This window comes from Manacus vitellinus, unplaced genomic scaffold (assembly GCF_001715985.3).
Source record: "Manacus vitellinus isolate BGI_N305 unplaced genomic scaffold, ASM171598v3 scaffold_24_pilon, whole genome shotgun sequence".
Classification (NCBI taxonomy): Eukaryota; Metazoa; Chordata; class Aves; order Passeriformes; family Pipridae; genus Manacus; species Manacus vitellinus.
In genome coordinates, this window is record NW_021939798.1 from 6181912 (window position 1) to 6205019 (window position 23108).

Genomic DNA, 23108 nt, shown 5'->3' on the forward strand with positions numbered 1-23108 from the left:
TCGCTGAAAGCCTCACTTAAGACAAAAATCAAGTGACTGTGACTCACACAGTCATCAGTATGTGTATATATGGCCACTAATATTTTTGGATGCTGACAAAAATTGCCCTCAGCGCTTTGCAGAACACGCTGCTGATACACGGCAGCTGCGCCTTTGTCAAGCCAAGTACTAATATCATGTTACTCACATCAGTCATTTTTGGATTTGTGGTTTGCAAAAAAGACCAAAACAAAAATAGGATTTGAATTGGGAGCTTGGAAATTGTGTGGTTTTGCAGAGACTTCCGAGCTGACAGAAGAGGAGTTTTATCGCGTGGCAAGTGTTACAGTCCAAGTGCATAAAAATGTATGTTATATAAATAATGCAGCAGAACAGTTCAGCATATTCTCTTTGCTTCCTGCAAAGGAGCCTGAAGCACTTTCTTGACCCAAATTGTACATGAAAATCAAAGACATAACTCTTCTGCTGTTGTTAAAAAGTAAAAAGAGCTGTAAGAGCGTTGAGAATCCCTGTGTTTCTTTTTATTTGAGGAGAGAATAAAGCATTTAAAAATATGTTTGATGTGTTGTACACTTAACTGTGATGCTGATCCGTGTGGGATTGTTTAAAATGGAAAGTGAGGGTGATTCTCTTCCCACACCTCTGCAGCATCAGCTGAGTGCAGGGCAAACACAGGATGGGCTTAAACCAACACTGCTCCACGTGCTGAGTTAACGAGGTGGTGAATGCTCCCAGAAAATCAATGATGCTGCTCTTGTTGCTATTGTTGTTCGTTTTTATTTATTTTATTTTATTTTAGACAACTGCTTTCCATTATAAATAAATAAGGCATGAAGGTTCTCCATACAGTTACAGAGCTGGTAGCCACAGTTGTGCCCACGGCTCCAGGTGTGTCTGGGGCCGTGGGGCACCTGGAAATGCAGAGCGTGGAAGAGCAGAGTGGTGGGTGGTTTTGAGGAGACCTGTGGAGCAGGGGTGATTTGGGCATCACACTCCTGCCAACTTACCTCTGTGGTACTCAGCTTAACAAAACAGGGTGGTTTTGGGGGGTGTTTCTGCATGAATTCCATGGGGATTGGAAGAAAGGTCGCTCCTTGTAACATCAAGGCCCTGGACTCGGGGGATAATTACATCTGAACAGTCTTCCCCCTCCAAAGCCACATTCTCATTTGTTTATCTCAGTGTTGCAGGAGTCCCAGCTGTTGGCCCAAGACTTTGGGATTTAAGCTGGTGAAAATAGAATCCAGATGTAGCTGATAGTTTTCTCCAGGCAGGTACAGAACAGGAGCTTACACTGAACTGGTTTTGTGGCTCAGGGTGTTGCCTAAGCTGTAATGAAATGCTGCTTCTCTGCCTAAAACATGTCTGACCATATGAGGCCAACTCTAGTTCATGAAAACTGGAAACTGGTGATTCCTGAGACTGCAGTGGCCTTTTGGCTGTGTGTTTGCATGTCTGTGGAAGCAAAAGTGAGGAGATTTCAGTGCTGGAAAGGGAGATGGAACACGAGAGGCGACAGCCTTTGGAGAGTGTCTCAGCCAAGGGAGATCATTTTCAGCAGGAAACTGAAATCTGTCCTTGTGGCTGGGGAGATGTTCAGAGCAAAGTGTGGGGTGGTGTGTGATCTGCCAGGGCCAGAGCTCCTGACCAGGGAGATGCTGTGTCCTCCAGCCTGCGTTTGAGTCCCTGGGAGTCAGTTTTGCAAGCCCATGCAAGCTGTGTACGAGGAATTGGCTATGATGGGACAATGACAACCTCTTGAAGAGCACAGCTGGTACCCAGAGCGTGAGGTGGAAGCGTGTCTCTGACACTGCACTTGTCTAGCTATGGGAAAGCCCTGGTTGCCAAGTTCCTACCAGGCCTGGTGTTTCACCTGGGCTGAAATACCAGGGCATATTTAAAGCGAGGAGATCCCATATGCTACAAGGTCTGGAGAGTAGGGACTGAAACGCTGAGCCAATGGAGATGGAACAATCAGTTTTATGATTCTCTTCAAGTTTTTCCAGTTGCAATGAGCTTGCATTGTAAAGAGCTGAAAAACCTGACTGATTAGAGAATGGCTTAAATTGCAAGACCATAGTGCCCTTTGGGGGAGGGGAAGGCAGAGACTGAAGTCTCTTGGGTTCAAGCATAGGTTCTTAGCCATAAAACCACAGTGGAGGGCTGGGCTGCTGTGCTGGGGCAGCCCCTAAAGTTCTGATGGCTTTTTGTTTCACTTTGAAACGCTGTGCTCCAGCTGTGGCAGGACGCTGGAGGACATCCAGGCTTTTGCTTGCAGATAATCGGGCTGCGGGACAAGCTGGAGAGGGGCGGAGGAGGTGACCGGTTTTCCTTTTTTCGTGTTTTACATTGCTCTTGTGATGTCTGGCAGCGGCAGTAACTCATGCAGAGATCCGTCATGTGGTTTCTGAAATCCTCTAACTACAATGTACAATTGTCCCAACGAGTTGTCCGGAGCCCAAACTTAAGAAACGTGAGTTGAGTCTCCGGGACGTTTCCTCGCTTGCAGACCTCTCGAACCTTCAAAGCAGAGGGGCCACGTGGCGTTTCCTGGGGCTGAAGAGAAGACGTGGCTGCTGCAATTGCACGTGGGAGAGTTGCGGAGAGCCAGGGACTCATTTGCTGCTCTTGTTTTTCACCTTGGTGGCGTTGATGTCTGCTTTTGTCTTCTGGATGCGGGAGAAGATCTCCTTAAAGAGAGCCTTGTATTCCGGCTGGCTCTGCTCCAGCCGCTTGTCCACGGCCTCCACGTGTTTGCTGATGGTCTTCTCCATGGTTTTCCGCTCCTCCAGCTCGTGTGCCTCCCCTCGGAAGTCCCTGAAGGAGCTGTCGCGGGAGATGGGCCGGGACGTCTGGACCCCCGCGTGGCGCACGCTGTCCTTGTGCTGCCGGCACTTGCTCAGGAGCTCCTCGTACTTCTCGAGCAGGGCGTGGTACTGCTCGTCCACCTCCCGCAGGATGGACATGCCCCTCTTGCGCACGTTGTTGGCGTGCAGGGTGTAGTTGCCCTCGTGCCGGCTCACGGCGTCCTTGGTCACGATGGCGTTCAGGGCCGTGTCGCTGCAGCTCTTCCGGACGGGGTGGTTCGGGGACGGTGTCATGGATGTCCCGTGGCTTTTCCCTCCCTCCTCCTCGGAGAGGTCGATGTAATCTGCCTCCGGGGCGTTGTTCAGCGGCTCGAGGAGGGCTTCGGACAAGTTGTCCTCTCTGCTGAGCAAATACTTCTTGACTTGTTTCATCTGCTGCAGCTCCAGGAGCTCTGCCTCCAGCTCCTTGATGCGCAGTTTGCAGTTCTCCATCTCGCACACCCGCTGCTCCAGGTCCGAGTACTCCTGAATAACAGAGGTGTACTCGCGCTCCACCCTCTCCTTCCGCTGCTTCTCCTGGTTGACTTGGGACCTCAGGGAGTTCACCATGGCTTGGAGACGTTCGTTCTCCCTCTCCAGTGGCTTCTGGTTGAACTCTGTGGAAGAGCTGTGGACCTGGAATGCATCCTCATACCTGAAAGAGAGGAAAGATCCTTGAGAGATTCTGACTGAGTGACGGTTTGATGAGGGACTTGTGTCTTATTGTCATGTAAGGAATTCCACTGATGCCCAGAAAGGACTTAGCTCCTGAGCTCGTGGAGCGAGATGTGCCACCTCCGTGTGCCAGCAGACCACAAGGTGTGGCTGGGGTTCTTCTGAACACAGAGACCAGCCTCTGTCCCAGAGAACCTGCAGTTTTATTTGACAGCAGTTATAAAAGACAGGAGGGAAATGAGACCCTAAATGGTAAGAGATCATGAGGTTAACAGACAAGCCACCAACATTGCTGTGAAGCAAGTATGAATGTTCAAGCGCTATCAGCCTGAGCTGAAAGTGGCTGGCTTTGGGTTTTTCCTGCTGGAGTTCATCAGCTACTCACCTTATCTGCCAACAACCCCAAATCCCAGCCAGCCAAAACCCAGAAGCACATGTGTTGCTGCCCTGTGCACCCCTGTGTCTGTCCAGGAGATGCTCCAGAGGGAGTGGGAGAAGATTTATACAAGGAAGGTAGAGACTTTTGACAGTTTCCCCTTCTTCACTGCCTGGGAAGTGATAACAAGCACTTCCCCCTTCCATTATGTTGCTGTTGGGAATTCGGGTTTTCCTCTTCAATGAAGCGCCCATGGCATCCTGTCTGTTTAGAACAGATTGGAAAAGAGCAGGCTCTGTGGCTTCCCCTGGGAGGCACAGTTGTGGTGGGGGGTATTGAACAGATTTCAAGGCACTGAAGGGCAGCCTGACCTTCAGAGCCAACTGTGGAGCTGCAAGTGGAACCGAGGTCCCATGGCATAGGGGGGAAAGTGGGATTGGGGGACTGGGGGGTAAAGAACCACAAAAACATTAAGTGGATTTTGCTGGGGGTTAGGTCATGGCCTCATAAACATTCCCGTTGCTGCTGCAGTGAAACTGTCTTTGGTTCATATCCTCTGGCAGAGGGTGCTTTCAGTAACAAAGTTTATTGATTGCTTATCTATTTAAAGAAGCCTCTACTGTGGACAAAGCTGAGCAAGAAGTGCCCTCACGAGATCAGTGAATTAACACAGTGGCCAGGTTTTAAGAAGAATTAAGGCTGCAATAGTGCTGAAGGTGTTGGTACAGCACCTGGCAGCGTGTGGTGTCTGGGTGTGTGACTGGTGCTCCTGGGGTGTACTGTAGTCACACAGTACAAAATGCACCACCTCAGCTGGTTTCAGAGAGCCAGAGGTGCTGGTGCTGTGCTGGGAGGCAGCTGGGAAGGGAAAATAGGCTGTGCTGGTTTGGGAAGGAAAGCATCACTCTGCTGGGATCATGAAGGCTCTGCTTTGCCAACACCACTTCAGTTGGGTGGGTAGAAGAGAGGGACATCCTCCCTTCCCCTCCAGCTGTGGGTTTCAGGCTCTGAGGCACAGCCTCGACTCTCTGGGGCTGTGTGTGGGTTTCTGTGCACCTCCAGAGGGGCTCACCCACTGCACCCCCTGTTCATGGGCAGAGGAGGAGGAGGAGAGAAGGTCTGAGGGGCTGCTGAACCCAGGGCTCTGTACCTGGGGCTGGAGCAGAGCTCCTTAAGGCAGGGGAAGGTGTGGATGGTTCGGCGCCGCTCCCTCTTCTCCCGCCGGATGCGGAGCTGCTCCAAGCTCCGCATTTCCTCCACCTGCTTCTGCAGCTCCTCCACTTGGTTCTGCAGCCCCTCGATTGTTTCTGTCAAGCTGCAGAGAGAGAAGTCAGAACAGAGGTGAGGAGTCAGACACTACAGGATCCTGAAAGGTGTTTTTTTCCCCCATAGAGAGAGCCAGTCCCAGCATGTGCCCTGGGAGTGTGACAGCACTTGCTTTTTGTGCCAGTGGTTGGTCTTTCTTGCGGTCACTCTTGAGTGGGAGTGATTATAGAAAGGAGGGGGGAATTGATTTGAGACCTTCTGTCCTCAAATCAGTTGCTGAAACAGTCTCCTCTGGGATGTAAGCACTATCCTGAATATCTCTCCTCTGAAAACAAGCATCACTTCCCCTTGTTTACCTTGTAGAGGTAAACACAGAGACTGAGCAGAGAGTTAGTTTTGTTTTGGCTGTGAATAGTTTGTAAAACTCTCTGCTCTGAAACTCCCTCTCCACACAGCTGTTTGCAAATGAGGCTGCCCTGCAAGGACATGGCTTAGGGTGTTGTTTCTAGGGATGACCTTGATCATGGGCTTGTTTTAGGAAAGAAATATTATTGATAAACTGGTGTTTCAGCAGGGAATAGCCAGGGTTTCATTAGATGCTGGATCTGTGCCACATGTTTCTGCTGGGCTGTGTGCTGGGGACCTCCCTGAAATGATTATATGCCTCTTCAAGGAAACTCATCTGAGGAGGGGCTCCTGTGCCTCTTTCCTGGCAGCTTCAGACACTCCTTATCCAGCCCTCATCCCAGGGGTGTCTGTGCTGCGGCTGACTCCTGCTAACCAGCACTGCTGCAATGGACTTGTGTGGTAAATAGCTCCAAAACTGGACTGATAAGAGAATGGCTCAAATATCAAGGACAGGCTGTGCTTTGGGGCAGGGGAAAAGTGAGGTGAAGGGCTCTTGGTGCAGCATCACTGTGGTGAGAGGAGGGCAGGCTGTACCACTGGATCTTCTGTTGGGAAGTCTTGCTTTCCAGCACGAGTTTCTGGTTAGCCAGCTCCAGGTCCCGTGCTGTCAGGTCCAGCTGCTCGTAGACTTTCGCGTGCTGTTCGTTCATCTGCCGCAACATCTCCAGTTGCTTAGTCAGGTACTGCAAGAAAAAGTGAAGCATAAGCACTGCACAACCAAAATCCAGGTTGTTTCGCAGGCAGAAATTCCTACAGCCTTTGCTTCCTCTGATAAATGTGGTTTGTGATTCTGCCTGGGTGAAGCCTCTTCCACAGTTGAAATATTCATCCCTCCTGCCCACTGTAAATGGTTTTGTGTCTAAAATAGGACTGAACTTCCCCTGCCCTCTGTGAAGGGCACTAACCTCAATCTCTCTCTATTCAGCTGCTTTTTTATTCCCAGTACCAAAGAAAGTTGATATCCCTGAGATGGAAAGTTGACTGAAATTGGCCAGTTGGTTACAGCATCATCTGACAGATCGATTGCAGAAGCCGTGTTTCTGTGGGGATTCAGGCTAAAACTCTGAGTCTGTGAAACATGAGGAGACCTGTGATTTCTATGGGTTTGCAGACCCTTTTCTGTGAGTTTGACACTGTAAGATTTTATCCTGTGAAGACTGGGAGAGCAGCATCTACCCAGTTGCTCACTCTCAGCCGGGACCAGATCCCAAATCCTACAGTGGACCTGCTTCTGAAGGGCTGCTGGAGGGGGAATGGCTAAATCCATCCACCAGTTCCCTTGAACATTAGCTGTCAGATCCCTGCAGCATCATGTGCTGTTCTTGTGAACTCGCAGCCCTCCTCTGCCCTGTGTCCTTTTAATCAGGGGGTGTCCAATCTTTTTCAACTCACAGATCCCTAGAAGTTTTCCAGTGGATGAAAACCCTCCCGGCACAGCAGGTTTAAGCCTCTAAGATCAGTTCTGTGGGCTCTTAGAAATGACCCCAAAGGATGCTTGAAATGGTGGTTTAGATTGCAGCTCTTGGAAAAAGAGCTATTTTATGCCTCTAACAAAGGGGGCTGTGTTTGTGGGGGTGCTGAGGGGCCAGCTGGGAACAAACGCGATTCTGAATAACTGGGATCAAGGGAAAGCTGCAGCAGAGCAAAGAGTGTGAAGCCTGGTGGAAGGGCAGGGGAAGGCCAAACGTGACCCAGATGCAGCCTGGTGCCAAAATCTGGCGCCAAAATCTGGTGTGCACATCTGGGCAGGGGGTGGGGATGCGAGAAGAGGGATCTCCGTCCATCCCTCTTCAAGCATGTACAGAACATCCTTTAACTCCCATGCCTCATGGCACATCCCTCTCTTTCTGCTGGCATCTGAGCTGTTGGCATTGGTGGAAGTGCCCCTTTCCTTCATCCTCAGGTGACAGCAGTGGCCCTACCTCGATCTCCTGCACTTGCTCCTCGTTGGTGGTGTACATCTGCTGCAGGGAGTCCTCCAGCTCCTTGTTGCGCTCCAGCAGCGTCTTCCCCAGCTCTGCGGCCAAGTGCAGGTCTGAAAAGCAGAGGGACAAAGCTGCTGCAGTTCCCACAGCTCCACAGGTGGGTGTGGTGGGATCCCCCCCAAAATTGACGCCGGATCAAGCTCAGCAGCACATTTTACTGGTGCCAGTTTTACTGGTACATTTTGTCCTGGATGCAGGACTTACAGAACACACAGGATCTGGGATCTTGCTGGTCTGCAGGAGCAAGCAGAGGCCAAGCTCTGCACTCTGCAACTCCTCCATGCAATGAGGATTTGGTGCCTGGCTGGCTGCAAAACCCTCCTGCACACTGTGTAGCCAGGATCGGGCCCCTGGGGCTGGGCTGTGGCAGGAGCTCAGCACCTCCATCCCCTACCACCAAGAGCTGAAGGGCTGAAAGGGACTCAGCATCTGTCAGAATGAGAGCGAAGGTTGGTAAAGCCCTGCGGGGCCCTGGGGCTGCTCCGTAAATTATATTATTATCTCTAATGAAGGGAGCACCTCACCTTCCCTGTCAGCCTCCATCCATCACCCACTAATAGACTGACAGGAGTAATAAAGCCACGTGTGGCCCGAGGGGGCTGGAGGCACCTCCCAGATGTGCCACCCCAGCAGCACCAGGGTCTGCAGCTCTGGCTCTCCCCTTGGGGCAGCTCCAGGGGAAGGACAAACCCCTTTTGTGTTCACTCTCTGCCACCTCTAAATGCCCTTGGGAAGTTACTGAAATAGTTGGACTTCAGGAGAAGTGCAGGGGAAAGTAGATGTTGGCAGTGTAGTTGGCTTAAAATGCTGGTTTTGCTGCTGCTGGGTAAAGTTAAAGGCCCCAGACTCTGTGAGTCCTGTGTGGGCCAAAGCTTGAGCACACAGGTGATGCTGTTTGCAGGGCTGGGATGGCACAGCTGTCTCTGGGAACAGCCCTTGCTTTCACAGGAATTACTTGTCTTCTTAAAGCCTGACCTATGGTCACATGGGTTTCACTTTTCCTGTTGCTTTTAGAGGTGAATTAACGGTTCCTACAATGGCAGACTGAAAATCTGACCTTAAACCTTCAAAAAGGTAAGGAAACAGGTCCTGGTGTGTGTTATTGCTCTCTCTCCAGTATGGTAATCATGCAGTCTTAGGTAATTAAGGAGTGACAGTCCTTCAGTGTGTGAGGGGACTGGGTTCTCCTGCCCTGGCATTTTCTCACCCTGTCATAATACTCCTCTCTAGTCTGCAGCTACAGATGTGTTTTGCAAAGGCTCTGCCCGGGCTGCAAGCAGCTAAAATTTCTTCCAGTGGCTAATTTGGCCATGCAGTTGTTTGGGAAAGAGGGATAGTTGGTCCCTAAGGCAAGAAGAAGGGGCACCAGGTTGCCAAAGGTGTATTCTGAGCCTGGGAGAAGCCCTGATCTCTCACACATCACAAGGTGAGGCTCACAGTGACCTCAGACACGAGTGCTGTAGTGCTGTCAGTGTTTGGGATGGGGCTTTGCTGATGGATAACACTGTGCTGTGGGATGTGCTGATGTTGTTAGTTTGGGTGATGGCTGTGTTTCTTTGCACTGGCTTCCCCAGATGTTTTCCTGCCAACAGCTGCTCAGTGTGTCCTCGAATCTCCTCTTTACCATGGGAATGTTCTCTCCAGCTGTGCCCTGCATTGCAAGCTGTTATTATTAAAAAGGCTGTGACCTTTTTAATTATAATCCTCGTCATTGCACAGTGACCCAGTCTGAGGGCTGCAAACCCAGCTATCTGTGCAATCAAGTTACTTGGCACGTTTCCTCATGGACAGACCTCCTTCTACCTGTTTGTTTTTTTCCAAGCACCAAATTTCCCTAGTTTATAAAGTGCTCTTGGAAGACTGAGTGTTTGCTGCACCAGCTGGGGCTGGGGGAACAACCAGATGCCAGCAGAGATAGAGGATAATTTGTGCCTTTAAGCTGCTTGGGGCTGTATTTATTGTCACCACCACCACCTTGCCAGAGCTGGTGTTGTTGCTGGAGACCAGCACCTTGGAAATCACATCCCTGGCAGGAAGCAGGGCCCTAAAGCAGAGGTGTGTAGTGAGAGGGCTCCCTGCTGTGCTCCAGGTAATGAATCAAGTGTGTCCCCGTCCCTGCGGATTACACCAGTGCTCTCCCACCATATGGCATCCAATTTAATCAGCTGGGGTTGAGTTAAGTGGATTAGGCAGTGCAAGATCCTGCATTGTAATTTAAAGGGCTCTGTCAGCAATAATTTAATGGGGGAAATGGGCAGCGTTTGGGGATGAGTGGGAAAGAGGAAAGAACGGGGCTGAGCTCCGAGAAGGAAATTGATTCTTCGTTTCCATTTTGAGCATAAGGGCCTGGGAGACTCCAGGATTGAAGGACATGGGGGAATTGATTCTTTTAATGTCTTTTAACTGCCTCAGCTATTGTCACACATGTACTTCCTCACTCTCTGCCCACCAGCCACTTAAAACATCCTTGGTAATCCTGTCTCATCCACCCCCTTGAGCCCAAGTCCTCTTCCCCACCTGTTGGCTCCCCTTGGCTGCAGGACTGCGGGGAGGGAGGGGATGCTGTGTGGAAGTGCTTTAATGTCATCTTTAGACCAGATCCCTCTTGATCTTTGTACTAATTGTGTCTCTGCATGGGCTGGGGGACCACTCAGCTCTTCTCCTTGGAGACCTCAGAAACCTGAGGCTGAACGTGAAATTTCACTAAGTTGTTAGGGAGAGGGGAAAGAACTATTTAGGAATTCAGGGATTCTTTCTGCATAGTACTATGGTTTTCCCACAATTTTTTTGTATTCCTCTTTGCTTCTCCACTGTCAGATCAGCCAGCCAGTGCTGAAGGACTTGCCCTAATTTAGCAGATACGCTGATGCCTCCCTTCCCCCTCCCCTAGGGATGCAGGAGGAGAAATAAAGTGATGGGGAGTGGCTGTGCTGTGTGTCCGCTTGATGTGCCCCATCCCTCCACATCCTGCCTATGCTGAAGGCACCACTGTGAAATGGCCAGTCTCCAACTGAAAAAATGGGAGCTTTGACACTGCCAAATCCTGTTTGGGAGAGGGCTGCAGATGCAAACTATCCTGGGCAGCACCAGGTTGGTGCCCTCTGGCTCTCGGTACTGCAAGTGCTGATGTGACCATTCCAATTAACACCCGCTGAGGAGACACCCCGTGTCCCCAAACAAAGGGCTGTGCCTATGGAGCGTTGGAGGGAAGGATGGAGGCTGCATTTTCCTGCAAGTTTCCGTGGGAAAGGCGCCTGAGCAAGGAGGGAGAGGAAGAGAAGAGAGACCATATGGTGGGAAGGGAGCAGGAGTTGAATCCAAGCAGGTATAGGGAGCATGGCTGGGCAGTACATCAAGGAGGCACCGTCCTGGAGCTGCAGAGATCAGCAGCAACCCAGCAGTAACTCTGCTACTTTGGTGTCACTGAGAAGACTTAAAAGAAAAAAATAATCCTAATCCCAAAAGATGTAGCAAGTTGTCTTTGATGGAAAGAGACTGAAGGACAAACTGCAGGGATTCCCCCATGTATTCCCCCAAGGCACATCTGTGGCAGTGCTGGTGCAGACAGATGTTCCCTGCACGGGGCTGGGAGCTTCCTCAGCCTTGCAACGAGGCTCAAAGAGGATTTGGAGCTGTTTCTGCCTTCCCAGCGCTGGCCTGCGTCTGCTAGGGCAGAGCACTCTGCCACATTCCGCTCTCTGAAAGGTTTTTTTGCCCCTCAGCACCTCCTGGTTGGGGGAGTGCAAGGCTGGTGCCGGGCAGGGGGGGGGTTTCGGCTGCTCTCGGCACGATGATGATCCGGGAGCTCCTCGTAAATACGGCTTTCTGGAGGAAGCCACCATCTGGTGCAGCTGCTTTGGGCTTTCCCCCCCTTATCTCTCTGGCATTGAGGGATTCGTGTGTTTAGGCTGCGACAGAACACACCCACTGCTCCGAGGGACGCTGCTCTTGGCTCCTCACCTTTAGTAAACCAGCCCTGTCCCCGGCCCGCAGCTCACAGGGGGGACAAAAGTCCTTTGGTTTGTGGTACTGACAAATGGGGGTTTATGGCACGTGGATTTGCAGGTCCCTTTCAGCTCAGCGTCCATAAGGGAATTACTTGGGGTCCCTTCCCAAATGTGGGGCTGTGGAAAGGGCTGCTCCTCTCCCATGCTGCACATGGTGAATTAACCTGCTAAAGAGCAGGGAGAGCTCTGGTGTGGAGATCTCTGGAGGAAGTTCAGGGTGCTTGTTAGCTGATGGATGGGTAGGTTGAGAGTTAGGAACTGTTGTTTAATGCTGTTGACGTTTAATTTAATTGCATTTGCTGTCTGCTCCATTACACATGGGTACTTAGAGTCAAGGGTAGGTGCAATTATTCCTTTCAAAATCTAAACAAATGATACTATGCTGGTTTACCCCAGGGTAGGGTACACTTGCTACTCATTTATTTTCCTTCTTAGTTGCAAGGGATTGTGCTGTCTTGATATATTACAATGAAGATTAGCTTTTGTATATCACCGCTGCTCCATGGCAGGTGATGGAGGCCATCTATGTACTTTGCCCTCATAAACCATTGCAATGGAACATGCTGGGGTGCAGGGAAGTCAGTGCTGTCTGACAGCATCTTGCAAACAACCTGGAAAAGCCTTTTCAACATGCCCATTCCACAGATGACAGTGTTTCCCAAGGCCAGGCAGAGCTTTCAGAGTGTCACCAGTGTTACTGCTGAGGTGTGGATTCTCCATCCCCTTTATACTGGTGTAACTCAGGCACTGCTGCTCAGTTCAGCTTTGCACCTGGAGTTCTGTGTGGTTTTTTGAGGATCTGCTATTTTGGTATAATGGGATGTACCAGGGTTTGCTTTGCAGAGCAGCCCAATGCAGCAGGGGGTAAAAATGCCTCTGTTGGGGCTGGGTGAGAGCAATGGGGGTGTGTGAGCCCCTGGCAGCACAGCCACCTCCTTCTTCCAAACTATGGCTCTCACTGGGCTGAGCTGATGTTGGTCACACTGGCATTTGTTACTCTAATGAGATTTGCTGGATTTCCTGCCTCGTTTTTTCTTCCTTTTCTTTCTCTTGTGTAATCTGTTACATACTCCTGGGCTATCTTTGGCTTTGGAAGTGTTCCTGGTGGGGGGAAGTTCAGGTGGTGGCAGAGAGGTGGTTGGCAGCGGGTCAAGGCAAGCACAGTGCACTGAGAACAGCTCCCTCCATGCTATCTTGAGTACCCTGAGCAAAAGTGGCACCACTAAGGAGTGGAAATCCCTGTCAAGGGGCTCAGGGGTGCACTGTCTGTGCTATGCTGCAGAGAAGCCCTCCAGCTCTCTCAGCTCCTGCTGCTCCCCTCCTTTCCTCCTGTAGTTTTCAGCCCTATTCAGTATTTCCTTTACCAGCTCTTCTTTTTTTTATTCTTCTCAGATGCTTATCAGGCTTTTTAGATGTAATTGATACTCGCCTTTTCCTTCTGCCCTCATATCATTCTGTACCCCAAAGGCTCCCCTATATATTAATGCTTAAGACCCAGGGTGGTCACCTCTGCTTATAAGCTGTTTGTTTCTGCATAAACACATACACAGCAGTCCTATCCCTGTGCCCACAGCCATCACTGTGCCTTTTGCCAAGTTGTTAGAGCATGAGAACACAGAGGATGTTATTAGACCATGGTTGAGGCCCCATCTGCGTCTTTCCCTGCTGTTCTCTTATCTAAACAGCCTTGGTGCCTGTGTTTGCCTTGTAGGCTAAAATGGTTTCAAAGAGCTCGGTGACTGGTGGCTCCGAGGCTCTGGTAGTGCACCTGGATCAGAAAGTGTCCTAAATAAATAGACACAAATGGGGTTGTTGAGGAGAAGCAGTGATAAAAAAAGGAGGGAGAAAGGCAGCCAGTGCTTTCCTGCATGCGCTCCTCCCCTGGGCAGCAAAGCTCCAACTAATTAATTATGTTGGGACGCAGAAAACCGTGAATAGAGGCTTTTACTCTTCTAGAGCTAAAGACACAGACATGTGGATTGCTGCCATGTGGCAAACTCCTCTGCCCTGTGTGTTTTGGGGGCAGGAGGTTGTAGCTGACCCAGGATGGACAAGGAGACTGAGCACCAGGGAGACACTGCATGTTGTCTGCAGCTCAGTGCTGTGCATGTGCAGAGCCCCGAGCAAAGGCGACCTGCAAAGGACAGGTCAGTGTGCTCACGTGGCAGGAGCAGTGCCCACAGCAATGGGCTGCCACAACCCTGGCACATCTCCAGCCCTGCTCCTGCTCACACAACATATTCCCCTACTCTGAGCCATTCCCAGCCAGCTTGGTGTCCTCTTGGTGTCCTCTTGGTTGGGGGAGACAGGTGAAACCACCAATCTTGAGTGATTTGGACACTCAGGGAGCCACCAAGTTCCAGCACAACTGTCACTTCCAGCTGCAGCAGCCCCCAAGACCACAGCCAGCATTGTGGCTGCTGATTACTCCTGTCTGCTACTTCTGATGTGCCAGAGGCATGTAGGTACAGAGAAGACCTTTCTTCCACAGCCATGTGTTACAGCTAAATACAGAGAACAGCCTGACCCTCTGCAGCAACACCAAAGTCCTGCCCATCTCTTCTCTAGCAGCCCCTCTTCTTGGCTTTGAAGAGAAGTGTATCACCTTGCAGGCTGCTGCCCCACTGCTGCTCCCTTCCCACCCATTGCTGGGAAGTCTCAGAAGCCCTGTTTGTCCAGGTACTCAGCTCACAGCCCAGCTACCTTGTGCCTGGCTATTGGCATGAGTTGGAGACGCTGCCCAGGTGGGAAGAGCTCCTGACCTCAGGTGAGTAATGGGTGCTGTTGTGGAGCTACGCAGGAACAGCACAGGGCTGTTGCCTTCCAGTCTGAGTTTGCAAGGAAATGGAGTGAGTAAATACTTGATGTGCTCTCAGAATGGTGTTGTTTATGTCCATCACTAGCCCTGAGCAGGGCAATGCCTCTTTCAGGGGCCCTACAGCAAAGCCAATGTTCCTGAAACAGCTCTGCTGCAAAGACTGATACTGATGGGATGTGCTGCTCCTTGCTCTGCCTCCTCCTTCAGAGACCAGTGCTCACCCATCATCTCCCAGTCCAAGTGTCTTCCCAGGACCCAACACTTGCTTGTGGACCAAGAAAACTTGGAGGATGGCATGAGCATGTCCTCCAAGTGCTGTTGCTGCAGCTGCACAATTGGAAGAGGTCAGCATCGACCTGGATATTACACACTCAAAGGACTGAATTCTTCAGGGAGGAGGGAGACAAGTGAACTAAGCAGGGCCAGGGCAGCTGTACTGCACATTGGATAGAGTGACTTCCCAGAAGGCTGCAGAGGAACAGGCTGTTTAAACCATTAAAATAACTGTCACTTTTTGGAGAGGAGATTTACAACTGTTTGTTAAATACACATGGAAAAATCCCCAAAAAACAAAGTGTAATATAAAATCCCTTTAAAATTCCCAGCTGTGCAAAGAGCAGCAGTTGTGTAACATCTGGTCTCATTTCTTTGGGGTATTTTGTCTTGGGGATATTTTCCAAAATTCTTGGCCCACATAGGTGTTTTTGGGCAGGTTAAGCAGGAGCTTTGGGAGCCCTAATGATGTGCTCGGTGTGGGCACACAGATCTGTTGGAACAAGACGAGGTGGGAATTTAGCACTGTGCTGCTCTGGGAAAGGCCTTTTGGGAGAGGAGATGGAGTGTTTGGGAGTGAGCGAGCCGTGCGTTATCCTGAGTGCTGGCACTGCTTTTAGCAGGAGCAGGATCGGACCCTGGTGCTGTCACAGCTCTAAGTGGTTCCTGACTGTCACACTGAGTTAGTGCATCTGCCCTGTCACCAGCCAGTGCTGGCTGGTACAGGAGGAAAGAAAGAGGATTGGAAAATGCCTCTGTGTGCAGGGTGTTAGCGGCTGGTGCCTTGGCTCCCAGTCCCTCCGGATCAGGGCTACCAGGGGGAACGTCCTTCAGGACTCTGAACATAAATCCTTTGTGCATGGCCTTGCCAAGGAGAAATGCCACTGTTAGCTGATTGTTTCAGGATGGGAGATAGGGAAAACTCTGATTTTGTTGGGTTTTCTTTTTTTCCTTTTAATTTTCCAGCAGTTCCTCTAATTCTGCTCCCTCCCACAGCTGGAATTATGTGCCTGGGGCTCAGCAGATGTAGAAAGGAGCTTCTGTAAGAGACCAGGAGTGAGATCCTGGAAGTTGCTCTGTGGGGTTTTCATTTATGCCCCTTTTTCTTGCTGCCTTCATATAACAGGGGAATTTTTACTCCAGGAAAATACATATATATATATATATATATATTAATTTTTACTCCTTCCCAGATTTGGAGGCTCTCATCCCTTCCTCAGACTAACATGTCATCATATTTCCTTGTCTCCTGTGACTTTCCTAGTCCTTCTTGTCATTCCCAAGCAGCTCAGCAATTAGTCATTGAAAACTTTCCACTTCCATAAGCTACCTGCTGTACTGCGCTGCTAAATAAGTAAGTGGCTCAGCTACTGCAGGCAAAGCTCTGACCTTCTGGCTTGCCTCTGGGGAGGGAGGGTGGTGAGTTAACTGCTGTGCTCCTGGAGGACAGGAAATCTGTGTGCCTTGTACCTGGACTGCTGGGATAACTGCATCAGGAGCAGCAGAATTTGGGGTACCACCTGCTTGCCAGTGCAGTGAATCCTTTGGGAAAGCTGACAGTAGATTGCAGTGCTCTGGACCACCCCACATGGGCTGTGTGGTGCAGGAAACAGGCAGGTCTGGGCATTAGTGGGTGCCAGCACTGATCCCCTGGGCTCACCCCAACGCCAGGACTGGTGACCCTGTGTCTTTACAGGGATGAGTTGGGAGTGGTGCAAGCTCAGCACCTTGTGTCATTTTCCTTCTTAGCAATCAGATGCTTGGCAGGAGGAGGAGGAATTAAAATAAGATCCTTAAATCTGGAGACCTTTAGAGGTTACATCCGTTAGGTCCTAAGCCTGCATTGCAGATGGTTTGGCCCAAAAGTTTCTGTGGCTGCCCAGGAGGAGAGGACAATCTGTCTCGCAGGGGCAATGAGGTGATGTGCTGGTTCTTGCACTACCTCTGGTCCTGCTGCCCAACTCAGAGCAGTGGGAGGCCATTTATTGACATGGGAGAAATCACCCCACATTTATAGAATATGCTGAGTTGGAAGAGACACATCAGGATCATTGAATCCAACTCCTGGCCCTGTGCAGGACACCCTGAGAATCCCACTATGTGCCTTAGGCTATCAATAGGTCCAGAGGTCATAAGGGTGGCTTTTAAAGGCCTCCTCTTGGGCTGCACTCTGCTTTTTGGCTGAGACCTGAATGCTAGCAGGGGGACAGGAAGGCTGGGAAGATCAGGGAATGCAGTGGGGTAACTGCAAGGAGGACTCATCTTGGGAGATTGCTGCGGGGGAGTTGAAGGCTGGAAGTGGCTGGCAGAGCTGCTAGGTCTGTTTGGATCCAGATGCAATTGAGCTGGCACACAGCCCTCCTGAAGACAAATGCTCCTGATGAACAGAAAAGGTGTCCCCACTTTTCTGCAGCTCAGACTCTCTAATTTTAGCTCATTCATTCTCTTGGGGTCTGGCTGCACGTCCACCCTGTGCACAGGGTATGATGCAACTGTACCCACATCATCAGTTTTCAACAGCTGGAAAAAGGTTCACCAGCACTGTATCCTGGTTTTAATGCTTAGAGGCACAGACTTCCCAGCCCATGGAAGGTGAGGCTGTGGCTGAACTAAAGCAGCACTGATATCTATTCATGCTTACAAAGCCTGGCAATAAGCTAAGTCATGCTACCAAGCAATCAAAGCTCCATTTTCACCACTTTCCTCAAATCAGAAAGACTTCCCAGAGGGAACATCATAAGAAAGAAACAACTCGGAGGACACCACTACTGTTCCCATGTCACTGCTGAGTACCCTGACTGGGATTTGAGTCTCTGCTTCTATGTCCTAAGGCATCTTGGTGCAATGCCTTGAGCCACACAGGGTTACAGGGTGCAGGAAACAGGTAAAGGAATCTGAAAGGCACCAGCTTCATTTGAACAAGGTTAGAAAGGCCTTGATGCTGGGGACCAGATTTTGCTACTTCCAAGGCATGTGGTGGATGCAGCCAGTCGCTGTGGACATTTTAGGAGGGAAGAAAAGAGTGATTGGGGTTTATTTTCTTGAAAAAATTAGTTACTTTGTCAAGGTGAAGCTCTATGGAGGGCGAGGAGGAAAGTAACAGGTGCTCGGTGTGGAGCTGGAGGCATGATTTCTGCTGTGGTGCTAAAATGGTTAATTAACATAATCATCACAGAGCTCCCAGTTAAGCCATCTGTTGCTTAGCAAACAGTTTTGGATGTAAATGTAATAAATATTTGATGATGCTGTGAAATGACGATAAAGGCCCAGGAACCAACCGGTTCACAGAAGAACCTCCTCTGCTCTCCTAGCTTGGGTTGTTTCTTGTTTCTCCCACCCCTCGCTCCTAAGGAACAGTCTTTAAGCCTCTGCCTTTGTCCTCCGCCCTCCTGGCGCCGCTGCCAGCGTGGGTTTCTGTGCGACCCCGGGCTCTTGGCATGCCAATCCTCTTAGCAATGCTGGCCTACAACCGCCTCATAATCACGCCACGCTGGATGTCTTGTACTGTACTTCCACCCCCATTTCCAAACCAACAGCTCCACGGCCGTGCTGTCACCAAAGACCTCTGGGTAGTGCCATGGCTGTAAGGCAAAGGCACAGTGTATGTGGACAAGGTCTACCACTGTCCTTCGTGATGCTTTGTGCATCATGCAAATTAATTATGGTTGTAATTACCCCGTAGGACCTTTCCAGTTGGCTGATTTCAGTTAAAGCCTTCCCCCATCTCTCCTTCTGAGTTTGTGCAAGCCTGTGTTGCCCCCATTCACACAGGAGGCTGCAAGCCCGCAGCTGGGCTTTGTTTTGGGTCTGTGTTTTCCTCCAGTCCTGTATGTGCACAAAGGTGGAGCCCATTCCCAGCATCAATCCATCGTCTGGAGACAGTTATTCTGCATTTAGGCTGCTGGGACAGAGATGGGAACCTGGCCCTGCAGTGGGAAGGTGGTTTTATTGTTGTGAGCCAGTTGTACAGTGCCAGTGCTGACTCATGAACCTGACACCAGGGACAGTGTTAGGCTAAAAATCAATTGGCTCCAACGTTGTTCAACACTCCCTATATTCATCCATAGTTCTGCTGTTCCTCAGCCTGTGTCCCGCCCCTGGACCAGTGCCCAGGGCCCTTGTGAGCCATGGGAAGACGTCACCCAGAAATGTGAATTTCTGAGCAGTCAAAGGCTGCACTGTTTATCCAGCTGATAGTTCCATCTCTGTCCTTTGCCTGGGTTTAATTTGAGTGTTGTGTTTCAAGGGACAGGGCTCAGTATCCCGCTATTCATATTTCCTGTTCATTGAGAAATTGGGGTTAAAACCCAGCTGTGACAACCCCTGGAGGGCTGGTTATCATTCCTTGCTGGGCCCTTGCCCTGCAGCTGAAGTTGTGTAAACTTTAAATCATGACATAATGTACTGGAGCAAAGCTGGGCCGAGGCACTGCAGCTGGATCACACATCCCTGCTGACAGTCAGCTGGGAAAAGCAAATATAAAACTGTACCTATATGCAACATGCCGGAGGGGCACTGTGTTTTGGTAGAAATGATTTTTCCCTATTCATTGAGAAATCAGTTTAGTTCACTCCTGGGCCACTGGCCTCAAATGGGACTTCTTCCAGTTATTTACTTACTGAGTGTTGACTCAAAATATTAAGATAAGCAAAGTTATATTTAAAAAAAAAGCCCTGAATACCAACAGGCACCAACTGTCCAGCCTGAGGATAAACGTTCCGTAGAACTAGTGCAGACGTAGATATAGTTACTTTAAAGCAAACTACACAAGTGAACATTTATCTTCTAACAAGGCTATTTTTGCTGTTTAAACTTGGCCTTGATTTTTTTTTTTCTCCTTTCTAATTTCTCATGGTTTTATGGCTGATTGGAAAAACCTTCAGAAGTAATTAGGTAACTAAGAAGCTGAAGATCCCTTTGGATTTGGGCTTGGATAGCAGAAGCTTTTGAGAGACACTTTTAGCATCCTCAGCAATACATTATTTCCAATATATTAATTTCTAACTAATGTGCCTGCTAACTCTATCTTGGACTGCTCTGAGCTGAAATCAATGTCATAACTACCCATGTTTGATTCCACCTGCAGCAAGTTTTTTGGGGAACCAGCTTCCTTGTGGATGCAAAACACCAAAATTTTTACGGACCTACTGCTCAGGACAGATCTGGGCTCCCTGTCCCTATCCATCGGGTTTAAACTTTCCTCGGCCAGGAGAGTGGTTTGGAGCAGCAGAGCCGAGATTTACCGCTGCAGGATGAGGCGCTGGCTTTGCCAACCAAATAGGAGTCAAGAGAGAAGGTATCCCACCCTACTGTCCCTGGCGTTTGCCCGCTTCCCTGCCCGCGCATCCCTCGGCTCACCATCCCTGGCAGCTTGCGGTGTGGCCCCATCCTTACCCTGCTCCAGGTCCTGCTGGTCATACCAGGGCTCCTCTTCCTCGCTCTGAAACTCCTCCATCCTGTCGGCGCTCAGCATTTAGCACCAGCGGCCCGGGGAGACGCGCAGCATCCGCAAAGGAGCCGCCGACCGAACCGCGGAGCGGAGATGCGGGGATGCGGGCAGCGCGCATGCGGGCGGGGATGCGGCTCGGTGCCCTCGCCGGGCCGGGAAGGGGGGATGCACGACGTGGCAGGCCGGGGTGCCTGGTCGCTGCCCGGCTCTGACTGCGTGCCCCTGAGGGGTCTTTCCGCCTGCCTCCCCAGGGCCGGGGAGGGCTCCGGAGCGGGGATGCGAGCGGGGACGTTGGCGGCCGGGGCGGGGGCACGGCTTGCACAGGCTGCGGGAGCAACAAAAGGAAGGAAGAGGGCCCGGCGCAGCCAGGCAGATCCTCGCTCCGCAGCTCGGTGGGGACCTCTAGCATGGAAATGCTGCAAGGAAAACCGGCGAGAGGGAAGGGGGAGGCGAGTGAGGCCGGCCTCCTTCTCCTCCTCCTCCTCCGCCTCCTCCACTCCGCCCAGCCCCGCCGCGCACAGCGGACCTGCGGGGAGCGCGGGGCTAAGGTGGGATGACCCGGGCTCCGAGGAAGGCGAGATGCCCCGCAGCCCCCCTGCTCTGACCCTCCGGCTGAGAGGTCAGCCGGGAGCAGGACATGCGGTTGGGATGCCGTGTCCTGGCCTTGCCGTGGGCTTCGCCGTGACTTTGGGCAAGTCTCGGGACCCCTCAGTGGGGATGGCAGTGCCTCCTCTGCCTTGGTGGGTTTGTGTGGGTTGTTCTCCAAGAAGGGCATCGGCCCTCCCTTAGCTGGGGCTGCAAAAGGGGACGCCCCATACCAACAGCCCCACAGCATCACCTCAGTGTGGTGTCTTCCTCCAACTCTGTGTTGTTTTGCACCCCGATGGGAAATCAGTGCTCCCGATGCAAGTTCCTCTCTTATTTTTGAGGACAAATTGTCGCATCTTTCTGAAGGGTGGAATGAGCTTAAAACTGAGGGAAATGAGGATTTGTAGAGTTCTGAGGAGGAAATGTGTCTGTTAGGTATAAGTAGGGTCAGAAAAAACTTGGGATTTTGGTACTTGCTTTTCAGCTCAAGGGAATGACTGTTAAGAGATGGTGGTCTTTCTCCTAGCTGCTAGTGTGGAGTTTGGTCCAAGGAGATTTATTTGTCCTTGTCAGCCCTGGAATCCATCAGAGACTCTAAGATCCAAATGAACTCATGTGACAGTGGGTTTAGATGATGATTTTTTTTTTTTTTGCCTTCTGTGTGATGGAACTCCCTGGATTTATATTTGATTGCATTATCTTGCAGTGGTGCCCACAGAAAAGGCAATATAAGATGTTTACGCAAGAGCAGCAGACTGTGCATCCAGAAAAGATGGGATCTGTGTCAGAAAACTCCGTCCAATCCAGCAGTGACAGGCAGCTGGGAGCCCCTGGATGATTAAAGCCAGGGCTAGTACTCAGCTCTAGTGTACAGCACCAGAGGAGAGATTAAGCAGGGAGTAAGAGAGAAACTGTAGACTATTCCTCTCCCCTTCTTTCCTCATAGACCTCTCCATCACATATACACATTTGCAAAATTCAGTGGCTGCCTGGGAAGTCATCTGCCTTAATGCATTTGCAGACCAGAATCAAGGAGTCTCTTTAACTTGGCATTTATAACTCAGCAAAGATAAGCACTTCTGATGTGTCTGGAAGAAAGCCATCTCTGAATCCTAAATCTTTTTCTAAGCAATTTTAATACAGAAATGGAAAAATCTTAATTTTCTCGTGCCTGTTGAAGAGGCATTTGGACAATGCCCTTAAAAACATGCTTTAATTTTTGGTCAGCCCTGAAGTGGTCAGGCAGTTGGACTGGATGATCACTGTAGGTCTCCTCTAACTGAGTTCTTCTATTAATTGTGAAAAATAATTGACTGTGAAAAGTATTCTTTTCCTAACAATAAATTATTATCATTTATCTGTAGAGTGTAGTCATATTGAGTGAGTGCTTGGATGCAAAGCCCCAGGCTGTTTGGCAGCAAAAGCCAGATTAAATGATTTTGTGAAAATACTTTTTCCTGTAGGTTTTACACGAATGTCTCTGATGTGACCTGTCACTTGACAGAACCAAACATCAGTGACTCCCATACACGTTATATGCCAACAAATGAGAATTCCCACAGTCTGCCCCAGCTGGAGAGTCAGCACATTGCTTTTCTTTGCAGAACGATTGGAATTACCTCATTTCCTCTGAAGAAAGGAGGTTTGCAGAGCTGAGCACGTGGAATGTAATTCAGGGACAGCAGAAAGACCTGCTTGCAGTTCATAGAGCTGCTCAGAGCAGAAAACGGTGACGATGGCTTCAAAGGCAACACGGAATGGCCTCAAACAGCCGCTTTGAGGTGTTCAGTGAGTGCCAAAACATGAACTCCCACTGCCGAGGGTTATAAAACATCCTCTCCTTGTGGGTGGGTGGAATTTCATTAGGGTTAATGGGCCACCACAGGCAATGAGCTGCTAATAAGGTGTTCCACAGGGTATGTGTTACAAGCCCGGTTCCTTTCTACGCAGGACTAGGGAGAGGCCAGAGCCAGCCGTTCTCTTGGCATCCCGTTGCCCCTCTGGACCATCCGGGCTTGGGGCCAGGCTGTGGCAGTGGCTGGGCTCTCCGCGGGTGGCTCAGTTGGGCTGTCGTGGGGCTTGTGCCCGAGAGCAGCTGAGCAGAGGGGCTTCAGGGGACAAAGGCTGCGGGCAGAGGAGAGGGAGAAGGGGCAAGAAAAGGGAGAAGAGGTGAGAAGGGGGCACAGGAAGGTGATGGGGGGAGAAGGCAAAGGATGGAGCAGAAGGGCTGTATAGGAAGGTGAGGGGCAGAGAAGGTGTAGGGAGCCCAGGCAGGAGGGGAGAGCGAGGAAGGGCTGGAGGAGGAGGGTGAAACGAGGAAAACCGTGCTCTGCCGTGAGGAAAGACGAGGGAGGGTCGGTGGAGATGGAGGGTGGAGGTGGCGAAGGGATGGCAGACCGGGGTGGGAAAGGAGGGAA

At 50.6% G+C, this 23108-nt stretch overlaps 2 protein-coding genes across 2 annotated transcripts in view; one reads left to right on the plus strand and one right to left on the minus strand.

Moving 5' to 3' along the window:
* Nucleotides 1–1316: 1316 nt before the first annotated feature.
* CDR2L (cerebellar degeneration related protein 2 like) lies at nucleotides 1317–20157 on the minus strand. Its single transcript, XM_018073131.2, has 5 exons — nucleotides 20049–20157; nucleotides 7494–7606; nucleotides 6106–6254; nucleotides 5048–5212; nucleotides 1317–3501 (listed from the first exon to the last, which is right to left on the minus strand). The coding sequence occupies exons 1-5, from the start codon at nucleotides 20125–20127 to the stop codon at nucleotides 2616–2618; spliced, it is 1392 nt and encodes a 463-aa protein (XP_017928620.1). The 5' UTR covers nucleotides 20128–20157; the 3' UTR covers nucleotides 1317–2615.
* Nucleotides 20158–20682: 525 nt separating this feature from the next.
* Nucleotides 20683–23108, plus strand: part of HID1 (HID1 domain containing) — a 30614-nt gene continuing 28188 nt past the window's right edge. Inside the window, exons 1-2 of the mRNA XM_029960078.1 lie at nucleotides 20683–20814; nucleotides 22717–22860. Coding sequence (XP_029815938.1) covers nucleotides 20683–20814; nucleotides 22717–22860 — 276 coding nt within the window. The remainder of the gene's footprint in view (nucleotides 20815–22716; nucleotides 22861–23108) is intronic.